The following is a 12,907-nucleotide window of genomic DNA, read 5'->3' on the forward strand; positions in this document are numbered from 1 at the left end:
TTTCCTCGCCTTCCCAAGAATAATACCCATCCTCTCTCTTCCTCTATCTTTATGCTTCTTTCTCCCAATTTTTCCCCCTCTTATCGTGTCGCTAAGCCATCCATCGAACGAACGTCTCTTGAATATTCAGCGCGAGCCGGAATCGGAGAAAATGCTCTCTCCCTCATCGAAGGGACAAAGGTGATGCGATCGAAAGAGAGAGAGGTGGATGAGCAAATCGAATTCGAGCTTGACGAGTGACAGGCCGCGTTGAACGCACGGTGCAGATGCGATTAAAGTCTGCCAGAACGTCAACGTGATGCTCCTGAAATACGAATTCCAACGGCCCTTGACCCATATCCCCACCCGGAGACAGGGAGATTGAATCGTTCCCCGTGAAAATCCATCTAATCTGACGGCGATAAAAATCGATTCGGCCTCGTTGATATGCGCTATATGGATTTTTATTAATTTCCTTTCGACGCGTCGAGAGGATCTTCTCCAATCGACTATATATATATATATCGCCGAAAGCGCAGAGGTAGAAGGAAAACAAGGGATCGAGGGAGGAATAGGAAGAGAAAAATGATTTAACCGCGTAAATACGATTTACTTGATGTCGACGTCGTATTTCCTCCTTGAAATCGCTAACAATTCCAGTGAAGATCTTTCTGTTTTCTGTAAAGTATGCACAAGTCGATCGAAAGGGGAAAGTGGTGGTCGCGAAAGAACTTTGGCCGCAATCTCAACCACGGTTGAGATCTTGCGTTCTCCTTGCGAAATCGGAGGATGGCGCTCGTTCGGGACGTAAACGGTAATCGGATACCGGGAAACGTACGAGGTAGGTAGACGCCAGGACATCCGACACCGCATCCATATAATATCGCCAATGCTTTTAGCCACGACAAACAGTGACCTCTTGCTCCCTGCTTCTCGATCATCCTTTTCTCGCCTCCTTGCCCTCCGCTTCCCTCGAAAATACCACGGATATTTCCAGTTTGAGCGAACAATCTCAAGTCTCGAGGAAGATCGGTTTTATTTAAAAAGAATCAATCAAAGGTCGGTCAGAGTCGAATTCGAGGAGTAGCAGCCCACTTGATCGAGATACATATCGGACAGATATCCATCCGGAAACGTTATTGCCTCAATCAAAGGATCCTCCATCTCGTCTAACGTGCCGATTTTCTGGTAATGCATAATGCGGTTGGCGGGCGCCAAGTGGGACCCCGCTCGAGGGACATTGTACAACTTCAGAGACGTCTGACGTGACTGCACACCTTGCCCGATCCTCCAAGCACCTTTGAAGTCATTACGACGCCATTCGAGCCCTCTCCCTCCAACTCGAACTCGCCAGTCTCAGTCAGACGGCTGGTTAATCAAGCTCCGTTTCACTTACTAACCCACCTTCCCATACCACCCTCCCTCTTAGTATCTCTTCCTTATTCGCCGGTGCAAACTCTCGTCCGCCAACTTCTCCGCATCTTCAATGACCCTCGAACCTAGACCACCCGTCCTATCCATAGAAGGTAGGAGCTTCTATCGGATTAGTCATAGACCACTACGTTTCTTCCTTGTGAGGCCGCCTTCCCTTTGACGGATCGAGTCGATGGTGAAATAGATAAATCCAGAGTAACTGGCAATTCCTCTCCTCTGAATTGTCGTTGCATATATATATATATTATCCGCGGCGAAAGTCGAGCCACGATAAGGGAGGAATCCGTTTTTCAACCATTTTCCAAGAGAGAGTGTATTCGTATTTCGAGCTCGTTAGGTAAATCCAAAAGAAAGAAAAAAAGAAGAAGAAGAAGAGAGGAGGGTAAACTCGGATATGGGACGCGGCGAGAAGAAGCGGCGGCGCGCAAATTTATTCGTAAACTTTCGCAATTTAAATGTTCGCGGTGTTTCAATCAAGCGGCGCGCGTTGCGGCACGTGCACACCTGCACACGCGCCCACTCTGTACACACCCCTCGAGAGATTACTTTCTTCCCTCCCCTCCCCGTTTAGACTTTCATCGGCTCCCCTACCTTTTCTCACCGGCCACCACAGATTCTCGCGTCGGGTTAAATATTAAAGGGCGTCGCGATCCATCGTCCTCGTTCCACCGACGAACACCTTCCAAACAAACCTTATCTTTCAACCCCGGAATTTCGAATTTTTTTCTCGCTTACGTGTAGTAGTTTAAAAACCGTTGGTTGAAAAAAAAAAGAAAGAAGAAAAAAAGAAGGAAGGTAAGGAAAGATTCGCGATTTTCCACGGCGACCTTCGTCCCATCCCACGATTTATCTAAGCACGGGCGGAGAAAACGGCGGTTCGGGTCGTTGCCATCCCGTGCCCATAAAGGGATCGTCCATGCATGGATGATTCTCCGGGGAAGGGCGGTACGGAGACGGTTGAGGAGATCCGGATCGGTTGGTGGCCGATAACCAAAGCGTGGGAGGTCACTTGACCGGACGGAAATAATGCCTCCGCTATGCTAACCCTTGCTGATAACGGTGTGTACCGTTCCACGGTGGCCGCGATAGCGGCAAAACAATATCCCTGCTTGTACAAACAGGGCTGTGTGGATGGGGGTTGGTTGGATTTGGTTTTGCGCCACGGTGTGTGTATACATATATATATATATATAGTGCGCCCGCCGAGATAAATCGACGGGATTTATGCTCCTCCTAAAGGGGTCCACGAACAACTTTGAAGGTTGATAAATCGTCTTCCTGATCGTCCCTTGATTAAGCTTCTTTCTTTTTCCTTCTTTTTCCACCCTATTAATGGATACTTTGCATTCGAGGAAATTTTTTTAATAAGATTTGCGAGATTATTTTTCGATCGACCCTCGATTCAATTTTCCGTGTGGATATAGCGTGTTATTCGTATATATGTAAAACTTGCTCGAGCTCGAAAAGGGGTGGAGACACGGGATTTCCGTATACAGTGTGTGTGTGTGTGTGTGTGTGTGTGTATGTATATATTCAGGAATAGCAGGAAGGCAACGATATTACCGACCGGGAAGAGAAGGAATCGAGAATCCAGTGTGGTGGGTGGATGGAAGGTAAAAGGATATCGGTGTGGGGTAGAAAGTCGTTTATCGAGTCGGCAGGCATGGGGATGTATCCATGCGCATTGATATGCAAAATTTGTAGTTTCGAGAAGCTTAGGAGAAACTGTGTAGCGGCGAGTAAACTTCAAAATCCGATGCGCTTGTCGGCTAAGGGTCGCTACACCGCCGCTACGAGCTCTCGGATTTAACCGGTTCGTGCTTCTGGTTACGTGCACACCCGTATATACCTTGGGATAAATTGCGCGGCCAAATATCCTTTAATATGGTTCTAAAGCTTGTTCCGATTTGCTTTGTCGAGAACGCGTCGAGAACCGATCTTGTGAATCGATCTCGTTTCTTCAAACGAACAATGTTCGTCCTTCGCGCCTTTCGTTCTCGTTTTCATTCCTTCCTCTCCACTTATTATATTCTGATTTATTATATTTATATCTCGAGCAGAAATATTCCAGAGATCGTTCCTTGAACAAAAAAAAAAGAATTTCCTTCTTCCACGAGAAACTCGTCGTCGAATAATAATACAGATGCAATTGTAGACGGTTAATACACGCGTGACGTGTAATACGACGAGCAGCAGGTTAGCTGTGAAAGAAGGAATGGAAACGAGTGGGAGGAAAGGAGGTAGAGCCGGGTGCACGCGTCGGAACCAGATAGAAACACAGAAAAGGCAGTTAATTAGCTCGAGTTAAAAGCTCGGCTTAAACGACCTATTCACCGAGTTGGTACGTCCAACTCGGGGCGCAGCTTTCCGAAGAAACGGGGCGAGGAGGCGAGAAAGAAGGTGATCGCCATTGCTGCGAACGAAACGTCTCTCCACATCTCCCCGCGTCTTTCTTACGCAATGGGAGGGAACCTCCTCCCCCCTTTATATTCCAATTCTCTTTGTTTTAACGCCTCTGCGTCGCCTACAATTTCCTCCGAGAATCCTTTCGATCCCTTCCTTCTTCTCCCACCAACGCCTATCCTCGTAGAAGCGAGCCGGGTTCTCCTCCCCGATACGGTTGAAATGAAATCCATTAGGGAATGGCCGATGAAGCGTCGTCGCGAAAGAGAAGAGATTGTACGAATATAGACGTCCAAGTTAATGAAAGATCATTCCGATATCTGAAGGGAAATATGGAGGAGAAACCGCACAGGACACAAAAGCCGAGGGATGGATTATTATATATATATATATATATATATATATATATATACCTCGGCCGGAACTGGATTGATTAGAAGCACACCTAAAGTTTCGAAATTCATCAGGAGCGATCCCCATGCTGCTCTTCCATTCTCCCCAAGGACGAACTTGGTTCCTCTTTGTATGGCCTACCAATTACTAACATCCCCTTGAACATCTCCATCCCGAAAATTCGATAATTTTAATTATCACCGGTGCTATAGGGAATATTTGCGATTCTCGAGTGTGAAGAAAGGGACAAATACCGTATGCGTATCCATCATGGGAGGGGAAGGGAAGGCCTTCGACGAATGCGCGCGCGCGCGTGCTCCACTCGGTTGACACTCCACAAAGCGCTTTATAGTCCGTTTATACGACCGCAAGCTCGCGATACCATGTTTAGCACACACGATCACGAACACGACTGGCCTATTCCAGGTACGTTCAACGAACGGGCCCAGTGTTTCTCATGCGATATGCGCTTCACGACACTCTCCCCCTCCCTCCTTACCCAACGACAAAGTTTACGCGTCGTTCCTCGAACCACTATAATATTCGCGACGATATCCTCGCTCGACAATTGCTCGAATAATCGTATTGGCGTGTTTATAAATTGCCAGGATTTGCGAAACAACTCGGTTGAACCTCGGCATCGATAAAGAGAAACGAGGGAGGGAAACGTGCGTTAAAAAGCGAGAGATACGATTGATAGGATTGTGAGAACCGAGGCGGAAGGTAGGTGAGGCCTGGTGCTGCCGCCACCACGTTTCCACGTGCTTCCAACGTTCACGCACGCAGCTCTTGTCGAACGAAGCTGGTAACTAGAAAGAAGAGGAGAGAGAAGGGGGCAGCGTGTTGGCGGTGGTCGGCGCGCGTTAAGAGCACCGCTAAGTGCGGTCGCGGTACGCCTGACAGTCGGCGGCATTAGGCAAATTGAAATCTTGCCGGGAGAGGAAGCAGAAGGGTGAGAGGGTACCTAGTTTACGCTCCCTCGTCTCTCGCGCCCTCTGTCCAGACTCGACTCGGCGTGAATCTCGGCGCGATGATTTCGGATCGTGGACCGTGAAACACGGAGCACATGAAACCACGACTCTGCCTGCACTCCGGGTTGCGGCTCTCTGGTTACCACCAGTTCTCCACCAGGAACCGGAAGTCGACTCGTCTCTTTCTCCGCCCTCCTCATTTAAACCGCCCTTGCCTCCTGTTTTACGACGTAACTGGCTCTTTGCCCGAGCTCGGGATAATCTTTTAAGGCTCGACCACCTCTCGAACTAATTTCGTTTCCTCTCCTCTCTTTCTCTCTCTCTCTCTTTCGTCTTTGCGTTTCGTTATACCGGGTTCGGTAACTATCGTTCCTCGAATTAAGGCCAGAAACGGGTTCGAGGATTATCGAGGAGGATGCGATGTATTTTTTCACTTTTTTTTTTTTTTTTTTCGATCGATGTACGATCGATGCTCCCGTTTAAAGATAGGGAAAGAGGGGGGGGACAAAAAAAGAAGAAAATGAAGGCTCGTTCAGTAATTAATTTCGCTCGCTTATATTACCTTCCCCGATTTATTCTCGCGTAATACGCAAACGGATATCCGTTGGTTGGCTCGGCCATGGCTTGAGCCATTCGCCTCGCCGACGACCTACTATTGGAAGCGCGCCACAAGTTGTTAACCTTAGTTGGCGGTTTAATTACACAGGCAAATATTATCGAACTGACAGAGTTAATTAGATAATTAAAACTTGAAGGGTAAACTACTTTGCCGGGCTATACGTATCTACCTACGGGAACGTTATCTAACGTTAGGCAAGTCCGTCAGAGATGGGTCGGTTCGCTCCTCCAACGCGTACGCGCCTGGAGAGAAAGATGGGGAGGAGAGGGGAGGGGCGCAGGAAGGCGCAGAGATTGACGGCGCACCGCGAGGATCGAGCTTCTCCAACGGTAGATGGGAAACGGGATCTACCTGTTCCGGTAATAGAGGTATCCTTAACGAGGCAATTCCTCGGTCTTGTCTTTTTCTTTTTTTTTTTCTTTTTTTTTCTTCTTTTTTTTAAACCCGGCCACGGCAAATTTGTTCATCTCTTTCCGCTTCCGATTCCCAGGAATTATTACGACGCTCGAGGAAAGGTTTCTTCGTCATTTTCAACCGTTTTTATTACCGTTCAAGGTTTTCCTCGAACGATCGACTTAAAGAGAAAAATTAAATACGAGGAATATGAAGTCTCGTTGTATAAAACTCTCGAAAATGGAAGACTCAAATTATACACCTCCTCGTCCCGTTCTGATTTCCGTTCTTCTCCTTCCGTTCCAGAGAATAGTTCTACTCCAAGTTCTACCCACGTTTTTTTTTATCGTTAAATATTTTTTCACGGTTCTCGACAACGTTCTAAAGTTTGTCGGTTTGCGTGTGTTGCAGGCACAAGCGGAAAGTGCAGAACCTGTTACCGTGCAAGAGCGCAGCAGGGGCGGCGGCGGCGGCGGCGGCCGCGGCCGCGGCCGGTGGCCGGGGCCGAGCGTTGGCCGACGGACAGTCGCACGGTGGAAGCGGGAGCGCGGGTGGCGCGGTGCTGTACGAGGACCTGCCGGAAGCGGTGACGCACTCGCAGCTGCACCACAGACAGAATCACCTGCCGCCCGGCCACCATTCGACCGGCCAGGCGCCCACGATCGAGGTACGAAATCCCGATCAACGACACAGCCTAAGGGGACGACAACCGCAGCAGTTGCAGCGTGCTCGCGCCCCCGCACCTCATCATCTCGACTATCTCGACTACCGGGACCCGAGGGCGATACTCCGCGTCCAGGACAAGCCCTCGAGGGCGGTGTTGGGCGGCTATCGAACGCCACGGGCCCTCCTCGCCAAATCCCAGGGTGTCCCCCTCTCGATAGCCACCCACGCCCCTTCCCCGCGACGCACAACCGCGAGCAGCCCGCTCCTACAAAACGGGGGCACCGCTCTTCGTGACAGCCACTTGCTACTCGCCGATCGCAACGCCTTGATCACCAGCCGCCACCAACACCACCCTCTACCGCCCACGCCTCCCCCCCTCTCCGCCATCCCAACCACCAACGTCGACCAGACCGCCGACAACGCTTACCTGCCGCCCGACACCTGCGCCCGACCCGTAGACTCCCGTCTCCCCATCACGCCCACTCATCGATCCAAGCTCCAAACGCCGTTGGATCGTTCCCTCGATCCCTCGATCGGCCGAGGGCAAACGAGCCCCCCGCAAAGAGCCGCGTGCCGGGAAGAGGTGTCGAACGGCAGGAGGCGGCGGCCGTCCGTCGATTCGGAAGGGTACTCGTACATCGATTTCAGAGATCCGGAGTCCACGAGGCACGATTCGGTATGCCTCGATCGGACGACGACGACGACGACGACGACGACGACGACGACGACGAGCGAGGGGAAGGCGAGCACGTTGTTTCGCTCGGCCTCGTGCAGGTCGAACTCGGTCGACTCGGACGGTTACTCGTACATCGTGGACACCGGATCTAGGAAAGCGCCGGGCACAGCGAGAAGAATCGTGGCCGAGGGCACGGAGGAGGAGGTGTGTCCGCTTTGCACGATGCAGCAGATACACAACCTTCTGAGCAAGCCCGAGGACGTATATCTGAACGTGCACACCACGTGACACGCGTCCTTCTACGCGAGCGACGTCTTCTTATAGAGACTGCCCTGTCTCGGATGTCTGTCCCCCTCCCCCGTTGCCTCCAGTACGGATCCTCCTCTCGACGGGGGCAGGTTGACGATTTACATATCCCGTGGTGATATATCCCGCTCGGCCACGATCGTTGTTCCACGATCCGGTCCTTGTGTTGTCGACCGCCGCGCGACGGTGAGTGAGATGAGAAAGAATTTCGAAAACTCTCGTCGTAGCTGCTAAAGTGGTTTTAGATAGACTAGTGTCTTTTTTTTCGATATTCAGCGAGCAGAGACGAAGGTGACACGGGAGAAGACTTTCCTTCTCCGCGTTCTTTTCTTTTTTCTTTTTTTTTTTTTTTTTTTTCTTTTCTCCCCGTTTTCGAGAGATCTCTTCGCGCGAAACAGCAGGAGGAGCTTTTATTTTATTTCTTTGCATTCCAACGACGATGAGTCGGCGATGATGAGTCGGATTTCGCCTTCGGATCTCGATGCCAATCGATGCAAACTCTCGTTCCTCTTGCTCGCTCCGTATCACCTTGCTCGGCGATAGGTGACGAGGCGAAGACACTAGCGCGGACTAGTCAGTATTTATTTTGTTACGCGGCCTGTGCTTGCACAATCTCTCTTGTTCAAACGGAACGGAAAGGAAGCGAGAGAAGCGGGGTTGGAGAAGAAAATTAGAAAGGTTGGTGAAGGGTGGTTAAACGTGGAAAGGCGAGAGTGGCCTTACAAAATAATTATTCTCGGTTGTGCGAGCACGGCGTCTAGATGCACTCCATGGTTGTAAATAGAAAAATTAGATCGTGCAACTGGAATATTGTAAATAATATACACAAAGTGAGACAGAGATTGACAAGAGAGAGAGAGAGAGAGAGAGAGAGAGAGAGTCGCATAGTGATTAATATAAAGTATTAAAAATACGGTAAAAATGCCCATAAGGAGGAGCTAGTAGCTGTGCAACTTCCCCCCCCCCCTTCCCCCCGAGTGACATTTCACATCGGAAGACATTTATATCGGACATTTATGTTTCTCGTTTGTACGAAAAAAAGGAAAAAAAAAAAAAAGAGAGAAAAGAAAAAAAAAGGTTTCGACGAAAGATCATCGCGATTATTAGTTGTTATAGTCGCCCCCCCCAGATTAATTATTATTATTATTATTATTATTATTATTATTATTATTATTATTATTATTATTTATTATTATTGTCGTTTACGTATTATTCCATTACCGTAGCCGGTGTACGGTAACTAAAAATGTCTTGTAAATAAATTCCGGACGGGTATTCGAGAAAGTAGGATTAAAGGAAGAGAAATAACAGCGAGAAAGTACGCGAGAGAGAGAGAGAGAGAGAGAAAGAGTGAGAGAGGGAGAGAAAGGAAGAGAGAGAAAGAGAGAGAGAGAAAGAGATCCGACAAAGTCCTGTGTATATTGGAGTAGCGAGGAGTAAGGAAGAGAAGGAGAGTTTGAGAAAATAAAATTACTTTACTGAAAAATTTGACGAGGAGTGGTTATTGACCCGGTCCACAATCCCATCCCATCCCCTCGCATCCCTCGTGAAACAATCGCGGTTATCTCGATCGGGAGTAAAGCGAGAGAGAATACGTGGAGCGTAACCGCGAGAGAAAGTAGAGATCGAGATCGAGGGATCGCTGAGAGATTCTTTCTCGGAATGAAAAAAATTTTTGCAACGCGAGGAATACTTAAAAACGCGACGAGCAAAGAACGAGAAAGTTTGATGAAAAAGAGATAATATTTTCAACGCGGACCTATCGTCTCCCGACACAAATACACGTGGACACGGAATAACCACTTCTGTGTTCAAACTTTTTCTTAAAGGGGAATGAAAAATGTACGTACGGTTTTCCTTTTTTTTTTCTTTCTTTCTTTCTTTTTTTTTTTTTTTTTTTAAGGAAGTACGATACAGAGGTGAAAGGATTTCCCGCGCGTAAACGAAGGAGCGACAGAGAGAGAGAGAGAGAGAGAGAGAGTGAGTGAATGAGAGAAAGGAAGAACAATGAAAAAGAAAAAAAAAAAAAGAAAAGACGAAGAGAAATCAAGGGAAAGATTGACGAGTTAGCAGTTGTGCCGCGTCACCTCTCCATCCGATCGCGCAATCTCGAAGCTCTGTAATTTCGCAAATGGAGCCCGTACCGCACGATCTCTCCCTCAAACGTAATTTAATTGCTCGAACAAGTCCGTTTCTTCTTCCCTCCTCGTGCCCCGTCTCTAATTCGGTAAACAGGGTCCGAAAAACGTCATAAAAATTGCAGCTCGATCCATCGGATCCGGAGATCCAATCCTCGGAGATTTTCCTCCCGTTTCACGGGGTCGGGGTTTTGAATTCGTCGTCGAATAATAAAATACTCCGTTCGAAATCGAACGATTGAACGTCCACCTGTTGTCGTCTCGATTACCAGGCCTCTCTATCGATGTCGTCGTGACACGTCGTTAAGCAACGGGGCCACGGCTGTGCGTTTCCGAGCCGTCGAGCGCGATACCGTCCGCAAAAAAAAAAAAAAAAAAAAGAAAAAACCGGGCCTCTCGTTTCGTTCGAACAGTCGCCGCGCTCTAACCAGACTCTAACTCTCTGAGCTCTAAGCTGAGAGAGAATCGATCGTTCGCCCTCGTCTCGAGCGAATGTTCTTTCGCCGGATAAACCAATAAATATCCAATCTTGAAGCTGTTGCCTCCTCGATTCGCTGTCCCACCTGTTGTGTGGCTCAATTACGCCGCTCTAATCCATATCCTGGCACGTCGTTAGGCCACGAAACCGCGCCAGCACCGGCAATACCGATGTAACGATGGCCGGCGGGCAAAGGAGGGATCCGGACTTAGGAAGCTAATGCAATTGTCAACGTAACTAACAATTAGCAGGTTACGGTAACGTGCCGTGACCATGACATCGCCAACTACAACGTAACCCAACTTCTATCCGGCCAGCAGGATATTCTCGATTCTCGTTCGAGAATCACACACACACACACACGCTTGTATTTGGGATTCACGCTATTCAATCGTACGTATATATACCGAAGATTCGTGATTATATTCCAAGTCGCGTTGGATGATCGATAATGCTCGGCCTGTTCGATGTCCGGACGTCCGGATGATTAAAGCGGATGATCAAAATTAATGGACGCGTGGCCATCTGAGTTATCGGATTCGTTACGTTTATCGGATGGAATGGAAGAGGAGGGAGAGGGGAATTAGCATTAGCGGGCGTCGTAGCGATACGCGTCGTATTCTTCGAGCACGTCCGGTAATTAGAAGAGAGGCGGTAAATTAGTCGATTAGAGGGGCGCGTTATCGGGGCACAATGTGACGGCTAGGTGGATGAGGCGAGCGGACACACGTTGCGCGGGGGGGAGGGGGGGGGACGTGGGGCAGGTTAGGCGCGTTAGGGACAACCCATTAACCTCCGTGCTCCACGCTATTACGGCACGGACATATTGCTTCCTGCTGTTGGATACGATGGGCTTAAGCCTCTATCTCAATCTCCCTTCCTCCTTCTCCCTCCTTTCTTTTCCGCCTCCGCGGTTTCATCTAGATTTCCCGCTTTCGCTCTTTATCTATCGCGTCCCATCTCCTCCGTAATTGTTCCCCCTTTTATTTCCTCTCCCCCTCCTCTCTCTCTCTCTCTTTCTCTGTCTTCTTCTTTTCGAGGAGAAGAAGAAGATTCCTTGTTCGCGTTACGAATGAATCGAGCTGGAAGAGAAATTTATTCTTCGTCGTTATCGAAACATCCGGAATCCTTCTTTCGAAATAATAATAATAATAATAAACTATCAGAGGTTCTACTATTCCCTTCCCTCAATGCTGTCGATCAGGCTTGTCTCCTTTCTCTTTTCGTAGTTCCATTGTTTCGCCCGTTCCCGATTCGAAATTTGCCTCGCGAGCGATTGGCGAGTTTGGAGAACGGCAGAGATAATATACGCGAAATTCCGCTGGATTCGAGGGAGGAGGGAAATGGACGATGCTCTCTGCTATTTAGAAAGAAGCCTGGAGGGCACGATTGGAAGGAGGGTAGCCGTGACTCGCTAAGGGCGACAATTACCTTGGACCGTCGTTCTAAACGAGACGCCGGTAATCGAGTGATCCTCTTTCGACGGCGATAATATCGGAATCCGTATTCAGAGCAAAGAGCTCGAGGCGTTTGCTCGTCTATCATCCGGCTGCATCTCGATCGCGCCCTCCCCGTGTTAAACGCGATCCCCGCCGAGATTCGCGAGCCGATTCTTCGCACCTCCCCCTCCGTGACTTGTTTAATGAAAGGCAGGGATGGAGAGGAATGAATTTAAAACGAAAGGAAATGGAGAGACGAATTTCGGGAGGATGTTCTATTGCTTCCGATCTACCCCTGTTATCTTCGAGCCGGCGAAAGAAAGGTTTCTGGCGAAAAAAAGGGGGCGAATAATCGGGTTATCGAGCGTTGGGAGGAGGAATCGAAAGAAGGAAGGAAGGAAAGAAAGAAAGAAAGTGGGAAGAAGAGGAAGGGTGGGACGCGTGATTAGACGAGATGCGAGTAGACAAGCAGAGGGGAAGTCGAAGGGAAGCCTCGAGTGCGGCGAAAACGAAGCAAAAGTAATAGAGCGATCCTTTCCTCCTTTGTGGGCTGATAGGGCCGCCCGCGGGACTTCAATCCGAGGGATGGAGAAGCTCCAACGGTTTCGTTTGCCTTGCCTCCCTCGTGATTCCCCTAGATTACCGGGGGGGGTAACTCGATTTCGCCGATTCGGGGTCACGAGAACGAGCGACCGATTGCAGGAACGACGCAGTTCCACGCCTTCCATTTTCTTCTGGCGAAATTGCCGGCCAATTTTCGGGATAACGGGCAACCAACCGCTGTCAAACCGCTAATTTCCAATCTTGCACGCGATACGTACGAGCTTCGAAAGCTTTGGAGATTGCGAAATTGGCCCGTTGCGTATCGCACGTATGGATACAGTACCAGAGCTTCGAGTCAAATTTTTATTAGAAAGATGCTCGAACCTTCACTGTCCCCTTTCACGCGATCGTTATTACAAAGTTGCGATTCGAACCCCCTCGAGCCACTCGTTCGTACCGGATCGTTCTC

At 49.2% G+C, this 12,907-nt stretch overlaps 1 protein-coding gene across 4 annotated transcripts in view; it reads left to right on the plus strand.

Moving 5' to 3' along the window:
* pxb (putative Hedgehog signaling attenuator pxb) overlaps positions 1 to 12,907 on the plus strand; it is a 205,861-nt gene that overhangs the window by 183,426 nt on the left and 9,528 nt on the right. For all 4 annotated transcript variants that reach the window (XM_086904737.1, XM_086904738.1, XM_086904740.1 and 1 more), the window contains one exon: positions 6,604 to 6,859. In XM_086904737.1, the coding sequence (XP_086760863.1) occupies positions 6,604 to 6,859 (256 nt within the window). The remainder of the gene's footprint in view (positions 1 to 6,603; positions 6,860 to 12,907) is intronic.

Source organism: Apis florea, unplaced genomic scaffold, assembly GCF_048593485.1.
Source record: "Apis florea isolate Af1SG1 unplaced genomic scaffold, ASM4859348v1 contig_2350_pilon, whole genome shotgun sequence".
In the NCBI taxonomy this organism is placed as follows: Eukaryota; Metazoa; Arthropoda; class Insecta; order Hymenoptera; family Apidae; genus Apis; species Apis florea.